The 27,167-nt window shown below is 45.8% G+C and overlaps 1 protein-coding gene across 1 annotated transcript in view; it reads right to left on the reverse strand.

Annotated features, from left to right (window-relative positions):
• Positions 1-27,167, reverse strand: part of tango2 (transport and golgi organization 2 homolog) — a 76,185-nt gene that overhangs the window by 13,747 nt on the left and 35,271 nt on the right. The window contains exon 5 of the mRNA XM_084307366.1: positions 10,666-10,783. Coding sequence (XP_084163492.1) covers positions 10,666-10,783 — 118 coding nt within the window. The remainder of the gene's footprint in view (positions 1-10,665; positions 10,784-27,167) is intronic.

Genomic DNA, 27,167 nt, shown 5'->3' on the forward strand with positions numbered 1-27,167 from the left:
ACACTCACCTCTATAAAAAACACCAACTACATTAAAACTACTGTAAAAAACAAAAACACCACTATAAAAAACACCAACTACATTAAAACTACAGTACTTAAAACCATGATATATTAAAATCCATATGGAGCAATTTTATATGTATATAAATAATAATAATACAGATGATATGCGTCCATCAGGTGGAAGGGGAGTCCGTTAATTAATATTCATTGTTCATTTCAATATTAACTATGTGAGACAAGGGTCAATGTTAACTGACCGCCACAGGTGTCTGACTGGACCATCATAAAATAGTAAGCGTTTTTACAATATAGTATGTGATATATGCAATATAATAATGCATAGCTCCTCTTTGAACGATAAAAGCTAGGAAACAGCTTGAACCCAAGTTCATCTCCCGTCAAGTTGTTGAGATCAGCAGACGATGCAACAGGAAATAAAATCGGGTCCATTTAGAGCGTTTGTGTTTTCAAGTTGAAACCATCTATATATACATGGCCCCCTTCAAAACTACAGAGAAGCTAAACAACTATATGTTTTTTTTAAGAGACATCTGGCTTCACTCCGTGACACAGAAGTGCTATTCTATTTAACAGTCAAAGAGCTGTGGGAAGGATGCCTCTTCTAACTATTCAGGACAAAATCCCACATATGTCTCCCACGGGTAAGAATACCGGCATTGGGAAACACGTATTCCTAGCTGTTCCTCGTCAAAACTTTTAAGAGTTCATACACTCGTCACACCAGCTCTGGAATGCGCAAATCTGATCCACTGCTGTTTTTCCTTTTCAGCGAAAACAAGCCTCTGCCAAGAACGACAACGCACAGTTTCAGGCCATGGGATCAAACCACTCTTTTAAAAAACATGGATTTTTATTTTATTTTATGAAACATAAACGTATGCAAACTTGGATGAAAGTGGGTTCAGTGAGGCATTTCTTAACACGCAAAACACGAGACGGATCATTATAGAAGCTCTCTCCCAAGCGCTGACTTTGAAGCAAAATTAGATCTAAAATCCAGCATTGCAGAAAAGTAAGATGAAGACTGAATCTTGACAACATCAGACGAGCACGTTTGAGTTGAAGTATAAATATATATGCCATTAGCTGCACCAAGGCATGACTGTCTGCGGGGAAATATGTGAACGACTACATGAATCCCTTCATGCAAGACTCAATCTAACATAGTTATAGATTATTAATCAAGGCAACATTAGTTTAACAAGCAGCAGAATTAAGCGGGAGCAATGCATAAATCATTGCTCAAAACAGTTTGGTAAGGATTTTAATTTACTTTCCCTGGGTTATGAAAGTAAAGAGTATACTCTTTCATAATGCATACCAATGATAAAGAGAGAGGGAACAAGTGAACAGTGTTTAAAATGGCTGGCACATCTCACAGTCCCACAGCAACACCCCATCATAAATCATGTCTCTGTTTAAGGATGAACGAGAAACCCTCTAATTGTAGTACATATCTCTTTTCCATCCACAAGACGTAATTATTGATTGGGAAAGGAACTAGACGCCTTATTTCCTCTGGGATGGCTGCCGGCGCACAGCATTGTGGGAGACAAATAGGCCGGTAATAATGGTATTTATTAAAAAAGATGTATGCATGCATCCTGTCCCAGCTGTCATCCATCTACAGTGAACGTGGGGCTTCCATTAGCCATATATCTGGCTTGGAGGTAGACGCATGCATGTTAACAGAGGGGACGGAGTGATTTCAGCTCCAGACCCGAGCATACATCAAGAGTAAACATCCATCTTATTTAATTTGTTAAGGTGGTTGCCAAGGGGGCAGCAGAAATGGCGGCCTTAAAAGAAACGCTGCGATTCCGGACCTAAATGTGGACATTGGACCTCATGCACCAAAGTTACGAGCAAATTTCACCGTAGCTCCACTTACGTCCTTTTCGGGATGATTTTAGCATGCACCAACGGTTCCTTCACGGGGATTCTAAGAGCAGGAGTGCGGAAGAGCAGTCGTAAGTCGGACAGACTGGTGTGCGCCGTGTTCTTCTTCGTCAGGCTTTATTTGAGAGGAATCATGGTGATTGCGTTCACGTCGATTCTACAGACATCCTCGGAATTAAATAATAATAATAATAAATAGACAATCTCAACGAGGCATCGTGATAAATAAAAGCACTACACCAACACTGCAAATGAGAGTGAATGAATAAATAAACAAACAAATAAGAACTAAACCCAATCGTGCGGATATAGCTTATAGTGAAATAGAATGGACACATCTACATTCTGCTCTCAGCACACCCCATTCCTTTCATAGTCCTTGCCTTTCATAGGCTACATATTTGCCATGTTCTCTGTTGTTATTATTTATTGTTGGTTTTATTTGTATTTTTGGACATTGCTTATTGTATACATTGTAAGAGCCAGTGAAGAAACATTCCACTGCTCATCTTGCCCGGACAACAGACGTGCTGTCCAAGTCCAACAGTGATTAATTGCACAGATGTAGGATGAATAAAGCCTTTAATATTTAGACCTGATGCTGCGTGTGTGTTTATACCTTTAAGGCTGGATGCTACATGTGCGTGTAGTTAGCTTTAAGACATGATGCAACGTTTAGGTCATTTCAGACAGTGTCGCCATTTTCAAGGTATGCGAGTAATGAAAAGCGATGTGATTCGCTGAAATACATGTGGGGGAATGCTTTGGGATTTAAATTTTTTATAAAAAAAAATATTAACACTTTCAGCGCCAGACCCGACATTTCTCTGGTTATCTCGCCAGCGGTTGAGCGCCAGAACCTGAGAAATCTCGGGTTTTCGATCGTTTTCATAATTTTTTCTTTTATTTGATTTTAATATTCTATACAGTCTCACAGACCTCAGTGTATCATTGGGACTCAAATGTCGGCCGAATCATGCTAGGTGGCAGTATCTTATATTTAGTATTTTATATTTGTTGTTTATAGATTTTTTTTATAAATGTCAATGCACATTATAGTAAATTAATGATGTTCAAATAAAAGCCCAAGTTGTAATCTATCAAATGGTTTTCATTTCATGTTTCTACCTGCTCCAGAGGCTGAGATATAAAAGGTTTTAGTAAAGATTGACAATTCTGAAAATCGTTCAAAAAAAAACTCAGGTTTTAAGCGATTGTGTAGAATAATTGCATAGGTTTTAATAGGCGTTTTTAGCAGGCGTTTTTAGGTCTAAATGGGTTAAACATGAATTTGACTTACTTGATTTTGTCACTATTATTATTACTATTAGATACAGTTTACAATTATTACTATTAGATACAGTTTACAATTTCTTACAATCACTGTACATATTAATACTACAACTCTGTACATGCATCTGATGAGCACTATTACTCAGTAGTATTTATATATTTTATACCCAGTTTAAATCACCTGTGCATTGTATGTTACTATTGCACTTTACTGTTACATTTGTACTCTGGTTAGATGCTAAACTTATTTTCGTTGTATTGTACTTGTGCTGTATGATCACAATACATTTGAATCTAATCAAATTTTGATCAGTCGCAAATCACTTCCCGACTACCTGTTAAATACGGGGGTCAGCACAGCACAGATGCAATATTGAGCCTCTCGCTTCCGTTTTGCACACGGTCCTTCACCTTATAAAAGGAGCAGGCGGGGCGTGTCTGTATGCAAATTCAGGTGTACGAGAACATGCTTCCAGTTTAAGAAAGAGTGACGTACTTCATTCAAGGAGTTCGCAGCTGCGATCATTTTGGCAACATAAGAGCACCTCTCCACGCATTGATTACTCCGAGAGGGCGGAGTATCGTAGGTTTTCTCTTACGAACTTCCTACAAGGTCATTTACGAGGAAAGTTACGAGAATGTTGGTGCATGAGGTCCATTATCTGGATGGCTTTGGCCAATCAAAAGGAGTCGCCCGCTGAGCGGCGTCTACCTGCTGTTAGCATGCGGCTGCGGAGGCGTTTTAAGCTCTGTGCGGATGGCGAAGAACAATAGCCTGAGTAAACGGGGAAGGAGGGGAATCATATAGATATAGGAGAACCCTCCCACAGAGTAGAGGCTGCGTTACCAGGATATACGGATCAAGACACTCAAGTCTAGTGGGAAATGCTTCACCGCACCCCCCCCCCCCTGCAGGAAGACATTGGGGGTATAGACACACAGATCTATTGCCATGCCAATAGAATGTCTACAGATGCTCTGTAGACATTCGGTTTGCTCTCCTCACACTTGGCTTTCGCTCTCCACTCAGGCCAGCAAAGAGAGAGAGAAAATAAATCTCTCTCTACATTAAACACCTACTGGCTTTTCCCTTTCTTTATCTGAAACCTGAAATATTCATTCATTGCGAGGAGATTTAGCTTTTTAGTCATCCTTATGTGCTTAAGTACTCTGGAGATGAAAACAATTAAAACTACCTTTGTGGTTTCATCCAGAACACAGGAGAATATCATACTCGTACCTTAAAAAGAAGACCTGCTCACACTAGTGTTGTCACGATACTGGAATTTCGACTTCAATACGATACCTTGAAAAGTATCGATACTTCGATACCATTTCGATACCCAATTTTTTTTTTTTTTTTTTTTTTTTTAACAAATTTAGCTTTTGTTGCTGGTTGATTCTCCTCAGCTTCGAGTCTGGTACTATAAGAGAAGATAAATATAACACTTTTAAAACCCTTTGTTTATCTTTAGATCACACATTTAAAAATAACTGTTCATCTCACTTCAATCATTTTTATTGCAAATGCAGAACATGGTATTTTCTCAAGCAGACAGATGTAAACACTGTAATCTGTGTTGCATGTACCTCACAAACTGAACAGTTAGTAACAGTTTTTATTTAAAGATAACGAGAGCAAGCGAGAGAGAGAGAGAGGTATCGGTAGATAGAGAGAGAGAGAGAGAGAGGTAGCGGTAGATAGAGAGAGAGAGAGAGAGAGCGAGAGAGAGAGAGAGAGAGGTAGCGGTAGATGGAGAGAGAGAGAGGCTATGCTCGGAGCATTTTAGTAATGTTACATTTTCAACAAGATTGCTGCTATTTAAACACTTGGTGGAAACGGGGTAATGTTAACCTTATGTCGACTGTAGTATTGTATGACCTCGACATAACGTTTACACGTTAACGTTACTCCGTTTCCATGCAGTATTTATAACGGTGGCCAGCTAAGCTAAGGGGGCTAACTGCTAGCAGTAGCTGGTAGCTGTAACGTTACAACGAAGCAGCTGTTGATATTATGCGCCATCAGTAGACAACGTATCATGTATTAAACTAGAGTTAATGGTTTAATGCTTCAGTCACAGTGACGTTGAAAGAGCAGCTGTCACGAACCTCTTTCATTTCTTTATGGAGATCGGCGCTGGCACTGCTATAACACCGCTTGCAAATAGCATTGGGGCATTTGTAGCTTGTCCTTCGTTGTTTACTTGAAACCCGAAGTACCTCCAAACAGCACTTCTGCTGCTTTCTTTATCCACAAGCACAAGTTGCGGAGGCTCTGCATTTACCATCTTCAGCTAAAATGTTTGTTTACTAACTGAAGAAGACGGCTCTCTGTGACTCTGAGGGGGAGGGCTGGACTCGGAGGAGCCGGGGGGGCAAGCACGCTGAGCACGCTGAGCGCTCTGAACAGCGCGTCAACAACTTGCGGTAGAACACTCGCCAGCTGGTACCGATACTGCAGAAAGTATCGGTACTTCGGGAAATGAGTATCGAAGCCTTTTTAAATATTCAGTATCGATATGTATCGATACTTCGATATTTTTGACAACACTAGCTCACACCATAGCTTTGACCAGCTGCCCCATGGCACATTGTAATGATGATGAACTTGTCTTGCTCTCCGACAGGCTTGGGGAGGGCGTTTAGCCACATGGGCTTCTCCTAGCCTCTGAGGACTAATGTCTGATGCAGACCGCATGGAAGATCATAGGGGTGAAAGGTCACCCATCCCTGCAGTCTATTTTTTAACAGGCTACTCTAAGGCAAGCCAATAGAATTGTCTCGAACCCCTCCCATGTTTTACATGCCGAGTATGAGCTACTGCCCTCTGGGAGGAGGTTTAGAGTTCCACGCTCAGTCAATTATTATTATTATTATGAGCTAGCAAAGATGAGGAGCACATTCAGCCATAGCCACAAATCACCTGGCATCCCTTGTGCCAGTAGCCACTAAGGCTGAGCCCGAACCCTGTTTTTAGGGTTCGAACGTTCGCCAGGGTTTATCGAACGAACGTTCGAACGTTCGTTTTTTTAAATTTTTTAATAAATTTTTTTTTAATACAATTATTTTTTTCATTTTTTTAATAATAATTTTTTTTTTTATTGTATTATTATAAATCCTACGGAGGGCGGCATTGCATAGTCTATTGGTGAAAAACATGTTTACAGTGGTGGCTGTTCATGTAAACATGTAATTAAACAAAGCACTCAGAAGAAAATAAACAAGCTACTGAATCAAAGTATGATAAACAATAGCCCTTGCACACCGCAGTCACGTAAGGGGCTAGATAAACAAATGCATTAGTTTTGTGGCATTAACGTTATATAGTTAGTGTTACACGTTCAATAACAGGTATTCACTCTTGGTCGACGGGGAGGGGAGCCGGGAGGAGAGGCGCACGCCTCGGCTCAACAGACCCGTCCACCGTCTACCTCGGAACGGCCGGGCTCCCAACACGCCTGCCGCCCGTCCGCCCTACCACCGTTCCGAGGTAGACGGTGGACGGGTCTGTCCACCGTGCGCCTGCTGTTGTTTCCAACGCAACCACCTCCCGCCATGAAGCTCGCGCTCCGTGGCCGAAAAAGGCTGGTATTCATTAATGATCCTTCTGCAGGTTCACCTACGGAAACCTTGTTACCGATTACTTCCTCGGCGGGGAGCTAACTACGGCTCCCCGGTAGCTACGGTAAGTCTGTTGAGGCTTGCCGATTGGTGGTAACAGCAGAGGCGGGTGCAAGCGGTGTGACGTAATTGGCAGAATCGCCTGTCAATCAAAATAGAGCTCTGGTTGAGAAATAGTATCCCGCTGCAGCCCGGCAGACCATACTGGTTGAGCCGAGCGCCTCGCATTCACATCACCTCAACCCCGTGCGCATCCTTTATTTTTTTTTCACAGAACGTTCGAACCTATTAATTAAAGTCCGAATGTCAGCGTAACGAACGAACGTTCGAACGTTCGGGCTCAGCCTTAGTAGCCACCAGGCTCCACAACCTGAGGCAAGGATTTCTATATTTTTATTATTATCTTTTTTAATGTATATTTCATTCTTATTATCCTGGTTGTTTGGATCCTTATTCCAACCTGTACAACCCCCGACCCCCCCTGTTGCTGCTATGACACCTGCATTTCCCTACAGGATGAACAAAGGGTGAACTTGTCTAATATTATCTTATTATGTATATCCCTGTATATTTTATATTTTAGAATGTACTATATACATAACAGAATGTATATCCCGGACCGTATTTTATTATTTATTCTTATTTGTGACTTTTGTTTACTGTGAGTGATCTATAGCGCTGAATTTCCCTCGGGATAAATAAAGTATTTCTATTCTATTCTATTATGTTGACTCGTCTTGCACAGAGTGCCACACACAGCTCAACCAGGTGCCAAACACCAGACACTCTTTATGGATCTCACCACACCTTCACTCTTTATGGATCTCACCCCACCTTCACTCTTTATGGATCTCACCGCACCTTCACTCTTTATGGATCTCACCGCACCTTCACTCTTTATGGATCTCACCCCACCTTCACTCTTTATCAGGGTTCCCACGCTTGCCTTGAATTTTTTTTCCATACTACCTCCTGATTTTCCAGGTACCATATTAAGTGATGATCTATAGGCCCCAGAAGTTTTCCGCCCCCATCCGCGCCCCCCCTCCCCTCACACACACAACCCCCTAGGACACCTGACTACTTACTTGATTTAAAAGATGTACCAGTCAAGTCTACATTGTAAATGCTTAGAGATTATGTCTTATTGATAATATCAATGCATGAAATAATGCAACAAGCTGTAGATGAACAACAATTTATTGAACTGGAACACATGAGCACTGGGATTGATATATGTTCTCTCTTCCACTCCTCTCCTATCTCATCCTGTCCTCTCCACACCTCCCCTCGTGTCCGCTCCTGTCTTCTTTTCCTACTCTTCTCAACTCCTCGTAATCATAATCGAAATTAATCGTTGTGAGGTTGCATCGTTTCACCCCTACTACTCTTACTCTGTAAAAGCGTTTGTAAAAGCTTTTGTAAATCAAACTGGTTATCGTTATGAGAGCTAACCAGGGGCGGATTTAGGATTATAGGAGATCCGGGGCTTAGCCCAGATAGGTGCCCGCCTTTTTTTTTTTTCTTTTGCAGGCAAGCGGCAGATTTTTTTTGAATTTAATTAACCTGTACGTGCAATTTCCTGCAATATAGAGCCTTCAATCTTGACCAATAAAGCTGCTCTTTTCACTATAAAACTCAGTTAACCATAACGTAGTTATGGTTAGATTTATACATTGGGGGGGGGGGTATATCATATTTTTCATATGATCAAAAAGTGGTGGAGCAAGAGCATACCTTTGCTCCCCCAAGTTCAATAGTGGGAGAGCAGAGATGCTCCGAATGCTCTTATGGCCAGGCGTCTATGATTCACTGATACAAAGTAAAATAGTGCAGTGCAATAAAATAGTTAGTAAAATAGAATAAAATAATGCAATAGTGTATTGCAATAAAATAGTTATCATCGTATTTTTTCGGGAGGCCGGTAAGGAGTGCATTACAGTAGTCGAGTTGGCTTGAAATAAAGGCATGGATCTGGTTTTCAGCGTCCTTTTGATTTATAAATGCTATGTTTCTAAGGTGGAAGAATTAAGTTTTTGTCAACTTGTTGATTGTGATTTAAAGCTTAGGTCTGAGTCTACCATGACACCAAGACTTAACTCACTCAAATACAGTTAGCAGCTGGATAGACCACAGATGGAAATTAGCTTTTGCTAAATCTGGTGCAAACATATTTTCATGTAACAATGATGAATTGTCAGAAAAAAAGATTTTTTTTTTTTTTTTTTTTTTTTTTTTTTTTTTAAATAGATTGGGGGCTTTTCAGAAAACATTCGGGGCTTGAGCCCAAGTAGCCACGCCCTAGCCCCGCCCCTGGAGCTAACATTGGCTAGCTACTGTACCTGGTGCTGGCTAACTGGCTCGTTATGAGAGCTAATGTTGGCTAGCTACTGTACCTGGTGCTGGCTAACTGGCTCGTTATGAGAGCTAACGTTGGCTAGCTACTGTACCTGGAGCTGGCTAACTGCCTCGTTATGAGAGCTAACGTTGGTAGCTACTGTACCTGGCGCTGGCTAACTGGCTCGTTATGAGAGCTAACGTTGGCTAGCTACTGTACCTGGCGCTGGCTAACTGGCTCGTTATGAGAGCTAACGTTGGCTAGCTACTGTACCTGGCGCTGGCTAACTGGCTCGTTATGAGCGCTAACGTTGGCTAGCTACTGTACCTGGCGCTGGCTAACTGGCTCGTTATGAGAGCTAACGTTGGCTAGCTACTGTACCTGGCGCTGGCTAACTGGCTCGTTATGAGAGCTAACGTTGGCTAGCTAGTTAGCAAGATTGCACTGCTTACTAACTAACGTTGATAAACCCAGGTTTACCACACAGTTAAAACACAGCTACTTACATTTGAGGATAAACTTGCATAAGAAGTTTCACTCAAGTTTCACTGTAGATGCCAAGGCTCCATTGGCTCACCAAGCTGCCTGCATCAAATTCCAACATCCAATATACCATATAGGATGCCAAGAGCATGCTCTACAACATGGGATCATCCATTTCTATCTACAGTAAAAGCTTTTCACGTGTAAAGGGTTTTTATAAACTCATGTTAATTCTGTGCTCAATAGTTAAATTGTATTACACATCATCCAATAAAATTTTCCAGGACAACTGTTTCTATTTCCATGTAATTGGTCACTTTTGCTCAGTTTCCATGCCTTTCCATACCTGGAAAATGAATCCCATGAATCCCATGTTTTCCATGTTTTCCAGGTCCGTGGGAACCCTGTTTATGGATCTCACCCCACCTTCACTCTTTATGGATCTCACCACACCTTCACTCTTTATGGATCTCACCACACCTTCACTCTTTATGGATCTCACCACACCTTCACTCTTTATGGATCTCACCACACCTTCACTCTGTATGGATCTCACCCCACCTTCACTCTTTATGGATCTCACCCCACCTCCACTCTGTATGGATCTCACCCCACCTCACTCTTTATGGATCTCACCACACATTCACTCTTTATGGATCTCACCACACCTTCACTCTGTATGGATCTCACCCCACCTTCACTCTGTATGGATCTCACCACACCTTCACTCTTTATAGATCTCACCACACCTTCACTCTTTATGGATCTCACCCCACCTTCACTCTTTATAGATCTCACCCCACCTTCACTCTTTATGGATCTCACCACACCTTCACTCTTTATGGATCTCACCCCACCTTCACTCTTTATGGATCTCACCACACCTTCACTCTTTATGGAACTCACCACACCTTCACTCTTTATGGATCTCACCCCACCTTCACTCTTTATGGATCTCACCCCACCTTCACTCTTTATGGATCTCACCACACTTTCACTCACTTGAACTCTGCGGTGAGGAGGTTGAAGCCGTTGTACAGGTGTCCCTCAGCGGAGACCTTCTTCAGGTAGGAGTAGCTGTCCTGGTCCTTATCGGTCAGGTAGTTGGACACCAGGAACCCTGAGGGATGCCAAGGAGAGAACCTCAATGTCTTTGCCTGGATCAATCTTTTTTTAATCCATGCCTTTTTCAGTGGAAGTGTGAAGATTTACGTTATTTTTAGAGTGCCTTCCGTCCCTGCAGATGTTTCTTGTTGAGTTTCTGCTGAACTACTACGGAGGAGACCGACAACAATGGCAGGCGCTGTAATCAGTGTAGATCTATACACCCAACCGTACTGGATATAGAGTAGCGGTGGGCAGAGGGACATAGGGCCTAAAGGTTAGAGAAGCAGGCTTGTGACTGGAAGGAAAACTCTGGGTGGGAAAGTGAATGAATAACTCTCTCCCATCCCTCAGGACCAACCGCTGAAGTGCCCCTGAGCAAGGCACTTCATCTCCAACTGCTCAGTGGCCAACAGTGTCAAGACTGTAATTGTACTGGGCAGCTCCCAGGTGTGAAATGTGTATACCTGTATGAGTGTGAAGCAGGGCGTTACTGAAAGAGAGCACCCTTACCCTGGGTAAATAGAGGTATTAAAAATATATTAGAAAATGTATAAATACAATTGATGTCAAAACTGATGTTACACATGGATATCGGTCAGTTAGTAGTAGGGACTAGAGGCTGACATGCGAGTGGATTTTGACTCCCGCTCCTTCCCACTCCCACAGAAATAATCCCATCCCATCCCAATCCCAAGTGAGAGTTTCAAAAAAATCCCACTCCCTCCCACAGAGGACTGATCCCAATCCTGTGCCAAACTTTCATAGAATCCCACTCCCATCCCACTCCAGTTTACCAATCCTGCTCCGTTTTTCTTCCTCAGTATAAAATATGCAGTACATGGGTCACATCATGTCTGCCTTATGTAGCAGCCTGAAGTATTGCTTATTATTCAGAGCTGCTGACTTGCCTTTTTGTCTCCCCTTTCTACACAGTTTAATTAGTTTCATTGAGATTCGCACGAACAATGACACAAGCGCCTCTTTCTCTCTCGCTGGAATATGGATTATAACTCTGGATTATATTCACCATCCTTCTCTTGTGTGACTGGCAGGCGGGACCAGCAGGGGGCAGTAGCAGACAGAGAGAGATGCGAGGACATATATGGAAGGGGAAACCGGGAAGAGAGCCTCTTCGAGTCGGGACCTTTGTTGTGAACAGACGTGTCTCGGGGAGCCCCGTATTGAACTTGAGTATATTACGGGTTATCCTCTATCAGCAAACGTAGTAGCGTGTTGCATGTTTCTCCCTGAATTCCCTAGTGATATACCACGGGTTATCCTAGAATAAGAACGGTATAGCCGAGTTGGGCTTAAAGTTAAAGTTATTTCCTCTAGTGAGGCGCCCCGCCAGTGTGGCGCGAAGAGGAACGGTGCTTAGGAGCACCCTGCGTTAGGATATATCTCGTCTAGCAGAAGGGCTGTTTGGGACCCAGAGTTTAGCTGCAGTGTGAGTGAGGGAACGTTAGATCCGCGTGTCGACCCAGCACCAGCTCTACAACCAGTCTGCTCCGGCTGACTGCAAGTTGCAACCAGTCTGCTACGCCAGCCTACGACCAGACCTGCACCTGGCTGCCTGCAGGACACTGGAGTTCTTCCCCACCAGCAGAGGTCGTCATCGGCCAACACTGCCTCTCTGCTCCAGCCCCGCTTGCTAGCACCTGCGACGAGAGTGTTCGACGCCATCTTGCCACCCGGACGGTGGTGGAGCGGCGCGGCCGCCATCTTGGTAGAGTACATTAGGGCTTCGGTGCCCAGGATCTATTGCACGTTACACAGTGTGGTGCGGCCTGCGGGCGAAGTTAACGTTGCTAACTACAGACCCCAAACATTACATGCCGGCATTAGCATAGGGCTTTTGTTTTGGTAATTGTGGGTCCACACTTTTGGTTTTCTTTCCTTTCCTTTGAGCGTGATAACATGTGTGTTTAATAATATTTTCCCATCCAATTTACCTTTTCCTTGTGGGGAAGTTACAGACCTGGTGCATTATAATTAAAGCCTTTTGAGGTATTATTCTTGCCGTATAATTAAAGCCTTTTGAGGTATTATACAGGGTGAAGGCCCAGACGTGGGTGATGACTCAAACACAGTGAAGTATATTATCCCTGATATTAACCCAGAGGTGGGTGTAACTGAGGGGTACAATTCCCTGACTGTATTGTTAGATATGATATTTAATACCACTACCTCATAATAATAATAATAATAATGACTTGGATTTATATAGCGCTCTTCATGAGACCCAGAGCGCTTCACAGAGTCCATTATTCGTTCATACACAGTCATACTGGTGGTGGTAAGCTACAATTGCAGCCAGAGCTGCCCTGAGGTAGACTCACGGAAGCGTGGCGAATAATCAACGCCTACGGCCCCTCCGACCACCACCAACATTCATTCACATGCATACACATTCATACGAGGCAAGTAGGTTAAGTGTCTTGCCCAAGGACACAACGGCAGTGGGATGGACATGGGCTTGAGCGGGATTCGAACCACCAACCCTTGGATCATTGGACAACCCGCTCTACCCCTGAGCCACTTTAACTTTAACTTTTACTTTAACTTCTGGCCATCCAGTACAAGATATAAGTATGATGAACACTTTCCCACCTGATGAAACGAATCCACACAAATGTACCAAATCGAAGGTTTAATACAGCAAAAGGTGTATACAACGATCACTTAATTACATTTATGATTTGAAATATGAAATATGCACTTTTATGGCAAATGAGTATTCGTAGGTAAATCAACATTGAATGTCCAATCTCTGGTTACGCAGGGAGTAAGTATACAACCTGGAATATTTAGGAAACGATAGCGATGGTACTTAAATGATTATAGCTGGATACACTAAGGGGGGGGGGGGGTGTCCCGCTGGTTGTAAGACAGTAGGAGGGGGGGTTAGAGAAGCCGCTGGCGGTATCCCATCTGGCCGACGGTGTCTTGGGAGAATCCAAAGTCTTGGACACGGTGCCCACAGAACCTCGGACCGCAGACGAATACAGCTGGACCCTCTGTGGACGGTAGCTGCCGGTCCACAACGGAGAGACGTGAGGCGACCTCACTGGTGTAGAGCGCCGTCTCACCTGGAGTCCTCTCCGGGGGGTAGTTCCAACACTCCGCAGTGTTGGCCTTTATCCATGGAATAATCAAAGCACCCAAAGCATAATCCAAGCCGTGGAAGGCTCGCCGTCGTCCGGGTAGAGTAATCCAATATCAGGGCTGTACGCTAAGCTTTTTCACTAGGGGCACACTTGCCCCTAAATGAGAAATTTAGGGGCAAAAAATATATTTTTTAGGGGCAAATTTTTTAATAACAATTTTACCATTATTAAAAAAAATATGTTCCTCCTGCCTCATTACTGTGGTCCTTTTATTTAACATTTAAGTGCGTTTGTTTTCAGGTTTGTATCTTTTATAATGAACCAACTGAGTGTGTAAATCACTAATAGAACAAAAACAACAAACTGTGTGTGTGTGTGTGCGCGCGCTTGTGTAGTGCTCCTTGAATGAGATCATCACAACACACACACACCATTAATCAGGAGGAGAAGAAACTCTGCATACATTTGTTTCACAATGAAAAGTGCTTTAGAAATCAAATGAATTATTATTATTGTAAATAACCTCATGAAAGGTTTATTATTTGTATGGGTAATTACCTGCTTCATATTTGTGATGTTACTGGTTTCAGTGTGTGCCTAAAGTGATCAATGTGTTGGGCCGTTTATAGAGATCTATGCCAATTAATGTTTATGTATATCCGGGACTTTTTTTTTATAAGAATTGAGAGGTATTTGTATATATGACCTTTATTTTGAAAACTGTTGCAACGCAACCTTATTTACATTTGCGCTTTTGACAGTGAAATGTTCAGTCCAACTTAGCTCGAAGGAAAGACTAATAAAAAAGGTTTAATTGACCCGTATGAGGCTCTTACGGTAGGACTTTGATTGTTTATAGAAGTGGAATGTAATACTATGCAAAACGAGAAATAAACAGTGATTTTACCAGCAGTCATTTCATTTCATATACGGGGAACCGACAATTATTAGTATTATATTATTTGCATATCGTCTCATTATTAGATAGATAGGTTGATACTTTATTGATCCGCGGTGTCAATTTAAGTAGACAGTATTTCACGTCCTAATAGTGGGGTACTCACGTAATGCATGGCTGATCCTGAACGTTAGAAGTTTCCGTGTTCCCGTCAATCATCACATCATCACGTCAATCATCATCATCTTATCATCTCTCCACATCGGACGTGGTTGTCATAAAATTTACTGATATCCATTATCCACTCCGTTGTTCTTGCGGAGCAAGAGCCATATTGTTGTGAAGGGCCAGATTAAACCGAATATATATATTTATTTATATATATATATTTAATTGTATTTGTATATTCTCTAATATTCCCTGATATCCCTTGTATATTCCTTGTACAATATGCATTGAATATCCATTCTAGCCTACTGAACATCCCATAATAGTCTCCATTCTACTATTGGTCGAGACCTTGGTGCCAGGCTGCCATACCCCTCAGACCCAGTTCAAACGTACCGCTCCACATGTACGAACAAGTCCTAGTTCCGCGTAGGAATCTGGCTACCGCACCACTAATGGGACTATTTGTTCATAGTGCGTATATATACTGCGCTACTAAAGTAGGACTTTCTTTTCAGTCCAGTTTCTTACCCTCCAATAGAGTCACAGACGTAAAGCCTCCCCGCGACGCCACGTGTGGGAGTAAGGCCAAGTTCGCCTACCATCGGTATTGAGACATCGTGTATATTAATATTTGAATAGTCATATTTGGCACTATATCGTCGAGTTGGACGTAGTCTATTAAGCTAATAATAGTCTGTTAATATATAGTGCTTCGTGCGGTGAGAATACTACCGTAGTCAGTACCCCATCGTTTCGGGCAGAGAACTGGCTGCTTACCCAGGATGGTTGACCCCATGTGAAGCTGCACCCGAGGAGCCCCAGAGCCGACGAGCGAGTGGACCTGTATACCGGATTATTCTACCGACGACAGCCCGCCTTCCCAGGCACGGATTATGCTTTGTATACTTTGATTATTCCATGGATAAAGACCCCCGACACTGCCGTGTGTTGGAACCCCCCCCCCTGGAGAGGACGCAAGGTGAGGAGACGCTCTGCAAGACGAGGTCGCTTCACGTCTCTCCCCCGTGGACCGGAGAGAGCCGGCCCACAAAGAGTCCACCTGCTTTCATCTGTGGTCCAAGGATCGCCGGCGCATTGAACGGCACTACAGTGGGTTCACCTGGGATACCCTTGGCCGGACGAGGCAGCCGGATTCTACCCCCCCCCCCCCCCTCCTACTCCTGTCGGCTTACAAGCGACCGGATTAACCCCCCCCTTAGTGCATCCAGCCTATAATCATTAAAGTATCATTGCTGTTATTCCTTAACTATTCCAGGTCGTATATTTACCACCTGCGCCATCAGAGATTGGACATTCTCTATCGATATACCGACGAATACTCTTTGCCATAAAAGTGCATACTATTTCAATTCATAAATGTAATTAAGTGATTAAGTGCTTGCTCTACACACCATTGCTGTGTAGTAATAAACGCATACTTCGACTTCGTACATTTGTGTTGGATCCGTTTCATCTACGTGAGAGTGTTTATGATAATATATTTATGCCGTGTACTGGGTGGCCGAATATTAAGTACAAAGGTAGTGGTAGTAAGTATCATATCTAGTAATACAGTCAGGGAATTGTACCCCTCAGTTACACATATTATTATTTAAAGGAAGCGGCTACATTCAGTTTCGTTTCGCTAGGAATTATGGGATTTGGTGTTGGATGTATAGACTACGCAGATAGGGACATGGTCTTTAATCGCACGATAGACTACAAGTTCCAAGTATATAGCGTGACCCAGATTCACTCCGCGCAAATCTTTTTTTTCACTCAGGCTATCGGTGATCGCAGTAAGTTCATTCATTGCCGACAGATTCTTTCATAGCACCACGCGCTCGCGTGAGTGGCGTCATCACACGCCTTGGATAATTTAGGAGTGAAATACGAATGCAAGGCTTGAAAGCACTACTCGCAAGCCCGCCCCCAGATAATATTTACCAATCGCAACGGCCAATTAAAGGGGCAATTCGCGATCATATCATCGCAGCGTACAGGCCTGAATATACAGGTCCAGTCGCTCTTGGCCCGGAGCTCCTCGGATGCAAGCACCACTAGGGGTCTGCCCAGCCTGGTTAAGCGTCCAGATAACGTCAGGAACGATGGGGGTACTGATAACTTTAGAACTCTAACCGAACGATGCACCATACATAAATAGACTATTATTAGCTTAATAGAATACGTCCAACTCGACGGTATAGTGCCAAACTATGACTATTCAACTATTAATCTACACGATATCTCAATGCCTATTCTGGGCCAAGTAGGCCTTACTACACCACACGTGCGTCGCGGGGAGGCTTTTGCGTCTGTCACTCTGTTGGAGGGTAAAGAACTGGACTAAAAGGAAGTTCTACTTTACTTGCGCCATATATATATGCGCTATGAACAAATAGTACCATTCGTATTTCGCCCGACATATTCCTGCGCGGAACCGGGGCTTGCCACGACATGTTAGGCGGCACGATTGAACTTGGACCTAGGGGTATGGCAACCTGGCGCCAGGTTCTCGTCCAATGGTAGAATGAAAATCACTATTATGGGCTGTTTAGTAGACTAAAGGGATATTCAGTGCATATTGTACAAGGAATATACAGGGGATATCAAACGATATACAAATACAATTAAATATATATATATAAATAAATATACATATTCGGTTTAATCTGATCCTTCACAGCCGCCCCCTAATTAGTCCCACCTAATTAGCTAAGCAGAGACAGATTAACCGCACTGTCTACCACTCAAGGTCCGCTGTAAGGGTCAGTCAACTCACAAAGTCATGGGGTCATGGTCATCATCGATAGTATCTGGGAGTCGGGGCCGTTCTATGAGCCTCGCCACGGGACGTGTGTAGGTGCGCCCTTGGACGAGTACTTCAGCTGCTCGGACCTTGCCATCGGCACCGGTGATCACTTTGCTTACGCGGCCAGCCGGCCACATAGCTCTGGGTAGTGACTGGTCAATAATCATGACGACTGTTCCTTCTGTCAAATTGTCTCTCTCTTTTACCCACTTCTGGCGGGTCTGTAGAGACGGTAGGTAGTGAAGTAGGAAGCTGCTCCAAAACTTGTCAGCTAGTACTTGGCTGTACCTCCACATTCTTCGGCCGTTCGCTTCTTCAGGCCTGTACATTGTCTGGGGTAGCGCGGGGTCCAGCCGCCCCATTAGGAGTGTGTTGGGGGTGACTGGGTCGACATCTGCTACATCACTGGAGACGTAACCGAGGGGCTTTGAGTTCAATACTCCCTCGATCTCCGTGAGGACTGTCATTAGGACTTCCTCCGCCACAGTCTGGGCTCCAAGTACGGCGTACAGGGCTGTCTTTATAGAACGTACTTCTCGTTCCCAGGTTCCACCGAAGTGGGGTGCGTTCGGGGGATTAAACTGGAAGTCAATCTGGGCTGGAGCGAGGTGGGTCTTAAGTTCTGGGCCCATAGCTTGGAAGCTCTCTCTCAGCTCTCTTTCTCCGCCTTTGAAGTTGGTCCCGTGATCAGACAACAATGTAGACGGTTTTCCTTTCCGTGATGTGAATCTCCGGAAGGCCATAAGGAATGAGTCTGTGCTCATGGTCGGAAGGAGCTCGATATGTATCGCTCTGGTGGTCATGCATTTGAATACAATACCCCACCGCTTCTCGGTGCCTCTTCCTCTCTTTATATATAACGGGCCAAAGAAGTCCATGCCTGTGGAGTGGAATGGCTTGTCGCCGATTCGGAGGCGACAGGGGGGTAAGTCAGCCATCCGTGGTATGCTGGGCTGCGCGCGCCACTTACGGCAGTCTAGACAGGTTCGCTGGAAGCGCCGTACTGCTTCTCTCCCTTGCAATATCCAATAACGACGTCTGCTCTCCGCGAAGACTCTCTCTGCTCCTGCGTGGTGTACATCCTCATCGTATTTCTTTATGATCAGCTCTGTGACCTTGTGTCGGCTGTTCAAGACGATCGGGTACTTAATGTCATCTGGTAGATCGGGGGCTCTCCGCAGGCGACCACCCACTCTGATGAGATTATGGGCGTCACTCTCTGGTGCCAGGTGAATCAGTCTGCTGTCTGATGGGACGGGGTTTCCTCCCTGTAGACAGTCTAGCTCATCGGGGAACAAGTCTCTCTGGGCTCGTTGTAGTAGAAGAAGTTCTGCTTCTTCGTAGTCAGCTGCTGACATGTCAGTGGTGGACTGAATCTCTGGGTGGTGCCGCAGGAATGTTCTTTGCTGCGCACTCTCTAGGGTAATGCAGTCATCTATGTTGGGGTCTGTGGAGGCGACAGTGCTCAGTCCACAGAACATAGGTTTCTTGTTCTCAGCCTCCTCGTTACTTGCTTCCCGCGGGGTGGGCGTAGGCCAAACTCCTTCCGGGAGCTTGAGGAATGCTGGTCCGTCACTGTAGATGTTGCGACGGGTTAGGTCATCCAGAGACATTCCCCGGGTGATGACGTCAGCTGGGTTGTGTTTGGTGTCCACATACCGCCAGCTTGCTTCTTCTGTTAACTCTTGAATCTCGGTGACTCTGACTCCCACGAAGACTTTGTATCTGCATGAATCAGACTTGATCCATGTGAGTACTGTCGTGGAATCTGACCACAAGATTGTTCTATGCACCGGAATGGTGAGTTCACGTTGGATTAACGTGGCTAGATGCGCTCCTGCGAGGGCTGCGCAGAGCTCTAGACGTGGGATAGATTGTTGCTTACGTGGGGCTATTCTTGAGCGGGCCAGGATGAAAGCAGTGTGTATCTTTCCTCCCCTCTCTTGGGCACTCAGGTAGGCCACCGATCCGTAGGCTACTTCGGAGGCGTCGCTGAAGACGTGTAGATCAATCTCGCATGTCTCTGGCCTCACTGTGGATGGGAAGTAGCTGCGGCGTATATTGACACCTGGGAGTGAGCGGAGTTCCGTCTCCCACTCTCTCCATGTTGAGGCAAGGTGTGCAGGTATTGGGTCGTCCCAGCCCTGGTCCTTGTCCCATAGTGCTCGTACAATCATCTTTGCCCTGGTGGTGTAAGGTAGAATACATCCCAACGGGTCATATTGTCTGGCGAGTGTTCTGTACACACTCCGTCTGGTGGTCGGTATCGCCGCCGACCTTCCCTGCTCTGGAGCCAAGGGTTTGTGTCTATAGTGGAGCGAGTCTGTTTTGAAGCGCCAGACTAGTCCTAGTGTCATTTCTTGGGCTTCTCCTGGGATTGTCGCCATCCAGGTCTCGCTGCTGGCAGCCTTGTCCGTGGAGGAGAGGCTGCGCAATACGTGCGGGTCACTGCTGGCCCACTGCCTGAGATCAAAGCCGCCTTTGATCAGGGAGGCGCGTAACTTGATTAGGAGAGCCTCGGCTTCTTCTTGAGTCGAAACGCTTTGTAAACAGTTGTCCACGTAGAAACTGTTCTTCACACTGTTGGACCTCTTCATCTGCTGCTGGGTCCTCTGTGACGTGTTTCTGTAGTGCAAATGTAGCACAGCACGGGCTGCATGTGGTTCCGAAGGGGAGTACTTCCCACTGGTAGATGGCTGGGTTCTCATCTCCGGTCTTCTCTCTCCATAGGAACCGCAGCAGAGGCTTGTCCTCCTCTACTAGTCTCACCTGCAAGAACATCCCTTTGATATCCCCGCTGATGGCCACCTTGTCCTGGCGGAAGCGCAGTAACACGCCTAGTAGGGAGGGGCCGAGTGTGGGGCCGGGCAAGAGCTCTTTATTCAGATTTTGGGATCCGATCTGGTAGCTGCAGTTAAACACAATGCGATCCTTGCCGTTGTGATGGACCTTGTGATGCGGCACGTACCATGATTCGGTCGTCTGATCGGCCTCTTTAATGTCAATCTTTGTTACGTGTCCCGCTGTGATTAGCTTCTCAATCTCAGCTCGGTACACACTCTCTTGAGCGGGGTCTTTGGCTAGGCGCCGCTCTGTGTTCAGTAGATAGCGCTCTGTGGCGTCTTTCTTTGCGTGAAAGGTGGGCATTCCCTCTCGCCTCAGGAGTGGAGTTGCGTATCTCATCACTCCGCCGACTGTGACTCTCTTTGTCCCCTGCTCGAGTAGGTTGATGGCGTAAATGTCTTCTTTAGAGCGAATGTCTTTCTTTTCGTTCTTAAAGGGCACTGTCTCTAGGGTCCATAGCCTCTCGACATGCTGCAGGATTGTGGTGTCTTCTTCTGTCGTTCTGGAGTGGAAGCAGCTAGTGGCTGCTGTTCGGTTGAGAGATTTAGCGAGGGGGCCTTGTAGGGTCCACCCTAGGCGGGTCTCGACTGCTGCAGGACAGCCTCGGGGGCCTGTATGGACCCGGTCAATCGGGACTATGAGTTCTGCATGGTCGGAGCCTATCAGCAGGGTCGGGGTAGCGCCGTCTATGAGCGGGATAGGTAATTGGCGCAGGTGCACATATTTATCCATCAACTTGGTGACAGGGTAGGTGTACTGCGATAGTCCTATTTCTTGGCTGGTGAAAGCATTTGTGATCTTGTACCGTCGCTCTGGCTGCCCGTTGGCTGCGATGGTGAAGGAGACATTCTCGCCCTTTATCGTCTTTAAATCTCTTCTTATTGTCCGAATCGTCATTTCGTTCTTGCTCCCCTGCAGTCCCAGCTGGGCCGCAGCGGACGCGAGTAGAAGGGTCTTCTCTGACCCGTCATCAAGGACGGCGTAAGTGTCCATGACTTTATCTTGGTAGCTCAATGTCACACGGACTACCTTTAAGAGCACTTGGGCTCCGCTGCTGCTGGCGGGGTCAATGTACATGACACTTGCCTTGGTGCCGCTCCGTGGTGCAGGTATAGGCCGTCTTCCGTTACTTTCGTGTAGTATATCTAGATGGGCTCCATCGCACCGGCTGCACCTTTTCTTTAGGCGGCATTCGGCTGCCATGTGGGGCCGCGCACATCGATAACAGCGCCGGTTGGACTTTATCCATTGACTCACTTCTTCTGCATTCATCTTTGTGAATAGGTCACATTGTGACAGCCAGTGTTCTTTCTCACAGTAGGGACATGCTATCTTCCACTTCTCTTTTCTCGAGGGGGTGCTGTGACTCTTACTGCTCGGTACTGACTCTGATTGGTGCATGACAGTCACCGATCTTCTTCCATCATTTATTCTCCTGGGTCCCTCTCTGGAGCTTGGCGTGCTCCGCCCGAAGGTATCCAGTCGTAAGCTGCTGACTTCTCTCGCCAGGAAGTCGGCTAGATCAAGGAGGGATGGCTCGGGGCCGTTGGGATCCCGGTAATCCCTCTGCCGCCTAAAGCGCTCCCGTCTTGCGGGTGGCAGCTTCTCCAAAATCCTCTCGACGTTAGAGTTGGCGTATAGCTCATGCATGCCCTTCTCCCGTTGCGCTCCCAGCATCCCTACCAGGGACTGCACTTTGATTGACAGGTCGTCTAGTGAGCGATTGTCTGTGGCTGGGGGTAGGCGATCAATATGCCTTATCTCTTGGATTACGTAATCCCATATACGTCCATATCTCTGATCCAGCGCTGCAAGGGCCGCTGTGTATGGAGTCGAAGAGGTAGCATAGGCTAGCGCTATATTGTGCGCTCGCGGTACTTTCAGGTGCTTCAGTAATATTGCATACTTGTGGCGTTCATCAGCGACATCCACCATCATTGTCTCTAAGCACATCCGGAGCTCCGTGTACTGTGCTCGACTCTCATAGGCGAAGTCTGGGAATGACGGCGTGGCATTGTATGACGCCGTGGATGGCTGATACATCGGCGAGCGTTGGGGGAGAGACCTCCTGGGCGAGTCCCCTCTTGCGCCTCGCTGTGGGCTGGTACTGACAGGGTACCATGGCCCGCTGGTCCAGGTGCTGTTCCTCGGGGCTGGTCGTGCGTCGTGCTCACCCGTGAATAGAGTCGGGGGTCTGTAGCGCAGCGCCGCGGGGGTATAGCCTGGACTGTATGGGACCTCCTGGTCCGGTGGAGTACTGTGCTGTCGTCGGGCTTGGTTCTCCTCCTCTCCCTCTTCTTCCTCTATCAGATCCTCCAGATCCTGTAATCGTTTATTTAGCTTCTCCGCAGTGTATGCCGCTCCTTCCTTGTAGCTGGGTCTCGCTTGGACCGGTCTGTGAAGGGGTTCTGCGGGGGGTATAGGCTCGGTCTGTTGGTCAAGTTCAGGGTCGTTTGCTCGTTGAGGAGACGCTGCCCTTGACTGTTGTCTCGACGAGTTCCTTGAACCCCTGGCGGAGGGAGAGGGTGTTGTCCTTTTGATCAGCTGCTCTATTAGTTGCGCTTGTAGTCTGTCGCGCTCTGCGTCTCTTTGGGCACCGGCAGCGGCGCGCTGGGCGTCGGCCCGGTCTCTTGCCATATTCTCTTCTGTCTGGAGGCGTCTCATCTCCAGGCGTGTGCGCTCTTCTTCGCTCCGTTGCTGCGCTTGGAGGCGTTCTCTTTCAATAGTAAAATGTTCGCGCTCGCTAAGCGCCTGCGCTTGGAGTCGATCGCGTTCGGTAGAGGCTGTCAGGCTGACAAGGAACGCCTGTTGTAGTATCCTCTCCGCTTCGCTGGGGGAAGGCGGTTGTGGAGGTGAGCCGCTCCTGCGTGAGCCGCTCCTGGGGGTACTCGTTGGAGAGTCCTGGAGCTCTAGTTCCTCGGCGCTCTCCTCCTCTTCTTCCGTGCAGAGTTCTCTCTCTGTAGGGTTGTCTTTCTCCCGGGGCTGGTCGGGGGCTACTTCTTGGGTAGTGGCGGGGGGTAAAGGCATGTCAATTCCCTCCTGGTCCCCACCGTGAGCTTGGTCAGTTACATTAGGACCTACTAGGGCCTCTGTGGTCGGGGAAACCTGGTCGTTAAGGTCAGACATAATTTTACTTTCTACTTTTACCGCGTTTACCGTTTGTCGAAGGCTAGGTAGTTGACTGACAGTGTAAGCCTCTAAGTACTGAGGTGTCTGTCGTCTGCGCCGCGGGCGTTCTAGATTAGGAGGATCGTTTCGTGGAGTGTTCATCATAGGCCATTTCGATATTAATAACACTATATTAATATTACACTAGTTACCCTCCGGCTCGAAGGACCAATTGTAACTGAGGGGTACAATTCCCTCACTGTATTGTTAGATATGATATTTAATACCACTACCTCATGTACTTTAACTTCTGGCCATCCAGTACAAGATATAAGTATGATGAACACTTTCCCACCTGATGAAACGAATCCACACAAATGTACCAAATCGAAGGTTTAATACAGCAAAAGGTGTATACAACGATCACTTAATTACATTTATGATTTGAAATATGAAATATGCACTTTTATGGCAAATGAGTATTCGTAGGTAAATCAACATTGAATGTCCAATCTCTGGTTACGCAGGGAGTAAGTATACAACCTGGAATATTTAGGAAACGATAGCGATGGTACTTAAATGATTATAGCTGGATACACTAAGGCGGGGGGGGGGGTGTCCCGCTGGTTGTAAGACAGTAGGAGGGGGGGTTAGAGAAGCCGCTGGCGGTATCCCATCTGGCCGACGGTGTCTTGGGAGAATCCAAAGTCTTGGACACGGTGCCCACAGAACCTCGGACCGCAGACGAATACAGCTGGACCCTCTGTGGACGGTAGCTGCCGGTCCACAACGGAGAGACGTGAGGCGACCTCACTGGTGTAGAGCGCCGTCTCACCTGGAGTCCTCTCCGGGGGGTAGTTCCAACACTCCGCAGTGTTGGCCTTTATCCATGGAATAATCAAAGCACCCAAAGCATAATCCAAGCCGTGGAAGGCTCGCCGTCGTCCGGGTAGAGTAATCCAATATACAGGTCCAGTCGCTCTTGGCCCGGAGCTCCTTGGATGCAAGCACCACTAGGGGTCTGCCCAGCCTGGTTAAGCGTCCAGATAACGTCAGGAACGATGGGGGTACTGATAACTTTAGAATTCTAACCGAACGATGCACCATACATAAATAGACTATTATTAGCTTAATAGAATACGTCCAACTCGACGGTATAGTGCCAAACTATGACTATTCAACTATTAATCTACACGATATCTCAATGCCTATTCTGGGCCAAGTAGGCCTTACTACACCACACGTGCGTCGTGGGGAGGCTTTTGCGTCTGTCACTCTGTTGGAGGGTAAAGAACTGGACTAAAAGGAAGTTCTACTTTACTTGCGCCATATATATATGCGCTATGAACAAATAGTACCATTCGTATTTCGCCCGACATATTCCTGCGCGGAACCGGGGCTTGCCACGACATGTTAGGCGGCACGATTGAACTTGGACCTAGGGGTATGGCAACCTGGCGCCAGGTTCTCGTCCAATGGTAGAATGAAACTATTATGGGCTGTTTAGTAGACTAAAGGGATATTCAGTGCATATTGTACAAGGAATATACAGGGGATATCAAACGATATACAAATACAATTAAATATATATATATAAATAAATATACATATTCGGTTTAATCTGATCCTTCACAACAGTGGGTGTATAATATACGTGGTTATGAGGTATTGAGTTACACACAGGAGCTATAGTAGGACTGTCTTCAGCCCAATTGGCCACTAGTATTTAATAATTGTAACTGAACAGTACAATTAATATAAAGACTTAAATGGGGTTCGGTGTGCGTGTCCCTTCCTGTGCCCAGCATTAACTCTTTTGGTGTGGGTAACGTATATATGATTAACCCCTTCCTACCAAACTCTCCCCTTTTCATTGTAAGGTTTCTAGGGTCATTGAGGGAGGGTACTGCTTGCGGGGGGAACTCAGAGTATTTGATTACAATTCAGTCATGAGGTGTGGGAGGGTCTAAGGAGCAACTGGGAGGAGTGGGAGCGTGTTGGAGAGTACTGCTGACCGCCCTGCGGCAGGGAAGGAAGACCAGAGTACCAGACCAGGTTGGTAAATCCCGGGCCCCATCCACTCACACCATCAGCCTCCAGTCGACGCCCCAGGCCCAAAGACGAGGGTGCAGTCAGACAGAGTTCTACTGTGTCCAGCTACCTCCTGACTGCCAGCAACCGTTCCCACGAAGCAGGGATAATACACCCTGCTACACTTAGTTAAATATAAAACCACCAAACATTTACATGCGTTACATTTAGTGATGCACAGCACCAATGTGAAAATTGTGGCCAATATGATAACCGATATTACTATTGCTGTTCTGGCCGATACCAATATTTACCAATGTCGATATCTCTGTATAGAAAACAGATTTTATGATAATCAAATAAAGAGCTATTTTCCTAAAGGCTTTTTATTTTTGTAATTTATTTTCAGAAATGACTGATATTTTGAAACAATTTAAGACCAAAACATCGCTCTGCTCAACCTAACAGGCTTGAGGTTGCATGCCGGATGCAGTACTAGACTTCCGGTGTATCGCTTGTGCTGCAGTGTTTTGTGACTGAATGAAAACTACGAGGGTGAGAAATGTTCAAATATCACTCCCGTCCAAATCCTGTTGATTTTGTTGTCATAGTTCCCACTCCCTTCTGCTCCCGTTGACTTTTACTCCCGGTCCTGCCCAATCACGGGATTCAAAGTGAAATTGACTCCCATCCGGTGGGAATCCCGAAAAGATGTCATCCTCTAGTAGGGACGCATGAATACCAATATTGGCCGATACCAGGTTCAAATAAGAGTATCAGTATTGAGAGAATATCCCCAATACTAAATTCCAGTATGAACTATGAAGAGCCACATGTAACAAGTCAGAAATCAAAGTAAAGTGACCTGAAGTTCTGCCTTTTTCCTCACATAAAAAGGACGTTAGATTTCTCTAATGGACCAAAATGGATTTCATCCGAAAAGGTTTTGTCCAACCATTCAAAACGAATCGTCTAGGTCTACGGTATATTGTTTAGTAAAACTGTTGTGAAGGGCCAGATTAAAGCTGAGAATCTACCGTACTTTTCGGACTATAAGCCGCGGCTTTTTCCCCCATTTTTCGACCCTGCGGCTTATATAACGGTGCGGCTTATATGTGGACAAAACCCGAAAATCGAAATATTGCTTTTTTTACTGCATTGAAATGTTATTTATCTGTTCCCTTATTTGCTAAACTTAATACAACTTGTAAATGAGTTAATGTTATTTGTCCGACAGTATTGTGTCCCAATGGGAGTCATTCTCTGTAGAGGTGGGAACTTAAAGCTCAATATAAGAACGGCCATGCACCACCACTCACAGAATCGAGAAAGAGCAATCAATCTGTCAATCCTTTCCTTGTCCGGGCCGGGTGAGGTTTCCTGCGTTGAGTCAAATTAAGCCGCAGGCTCCACTCCTTACATATGG

Source organism: Notolepis coatsorum (assembly GCF_963971535.1).
Source record: "Notolepis coatsorum genome assembly, chromosome: 2".
Taxonomy (NCBI): domain Eukaryota; kingdom Metazoa; phylum Chordata; class Actinopteri; order Aulopiformes; family Paralepididae; genus Notolepis; species Notolepis coatsorum.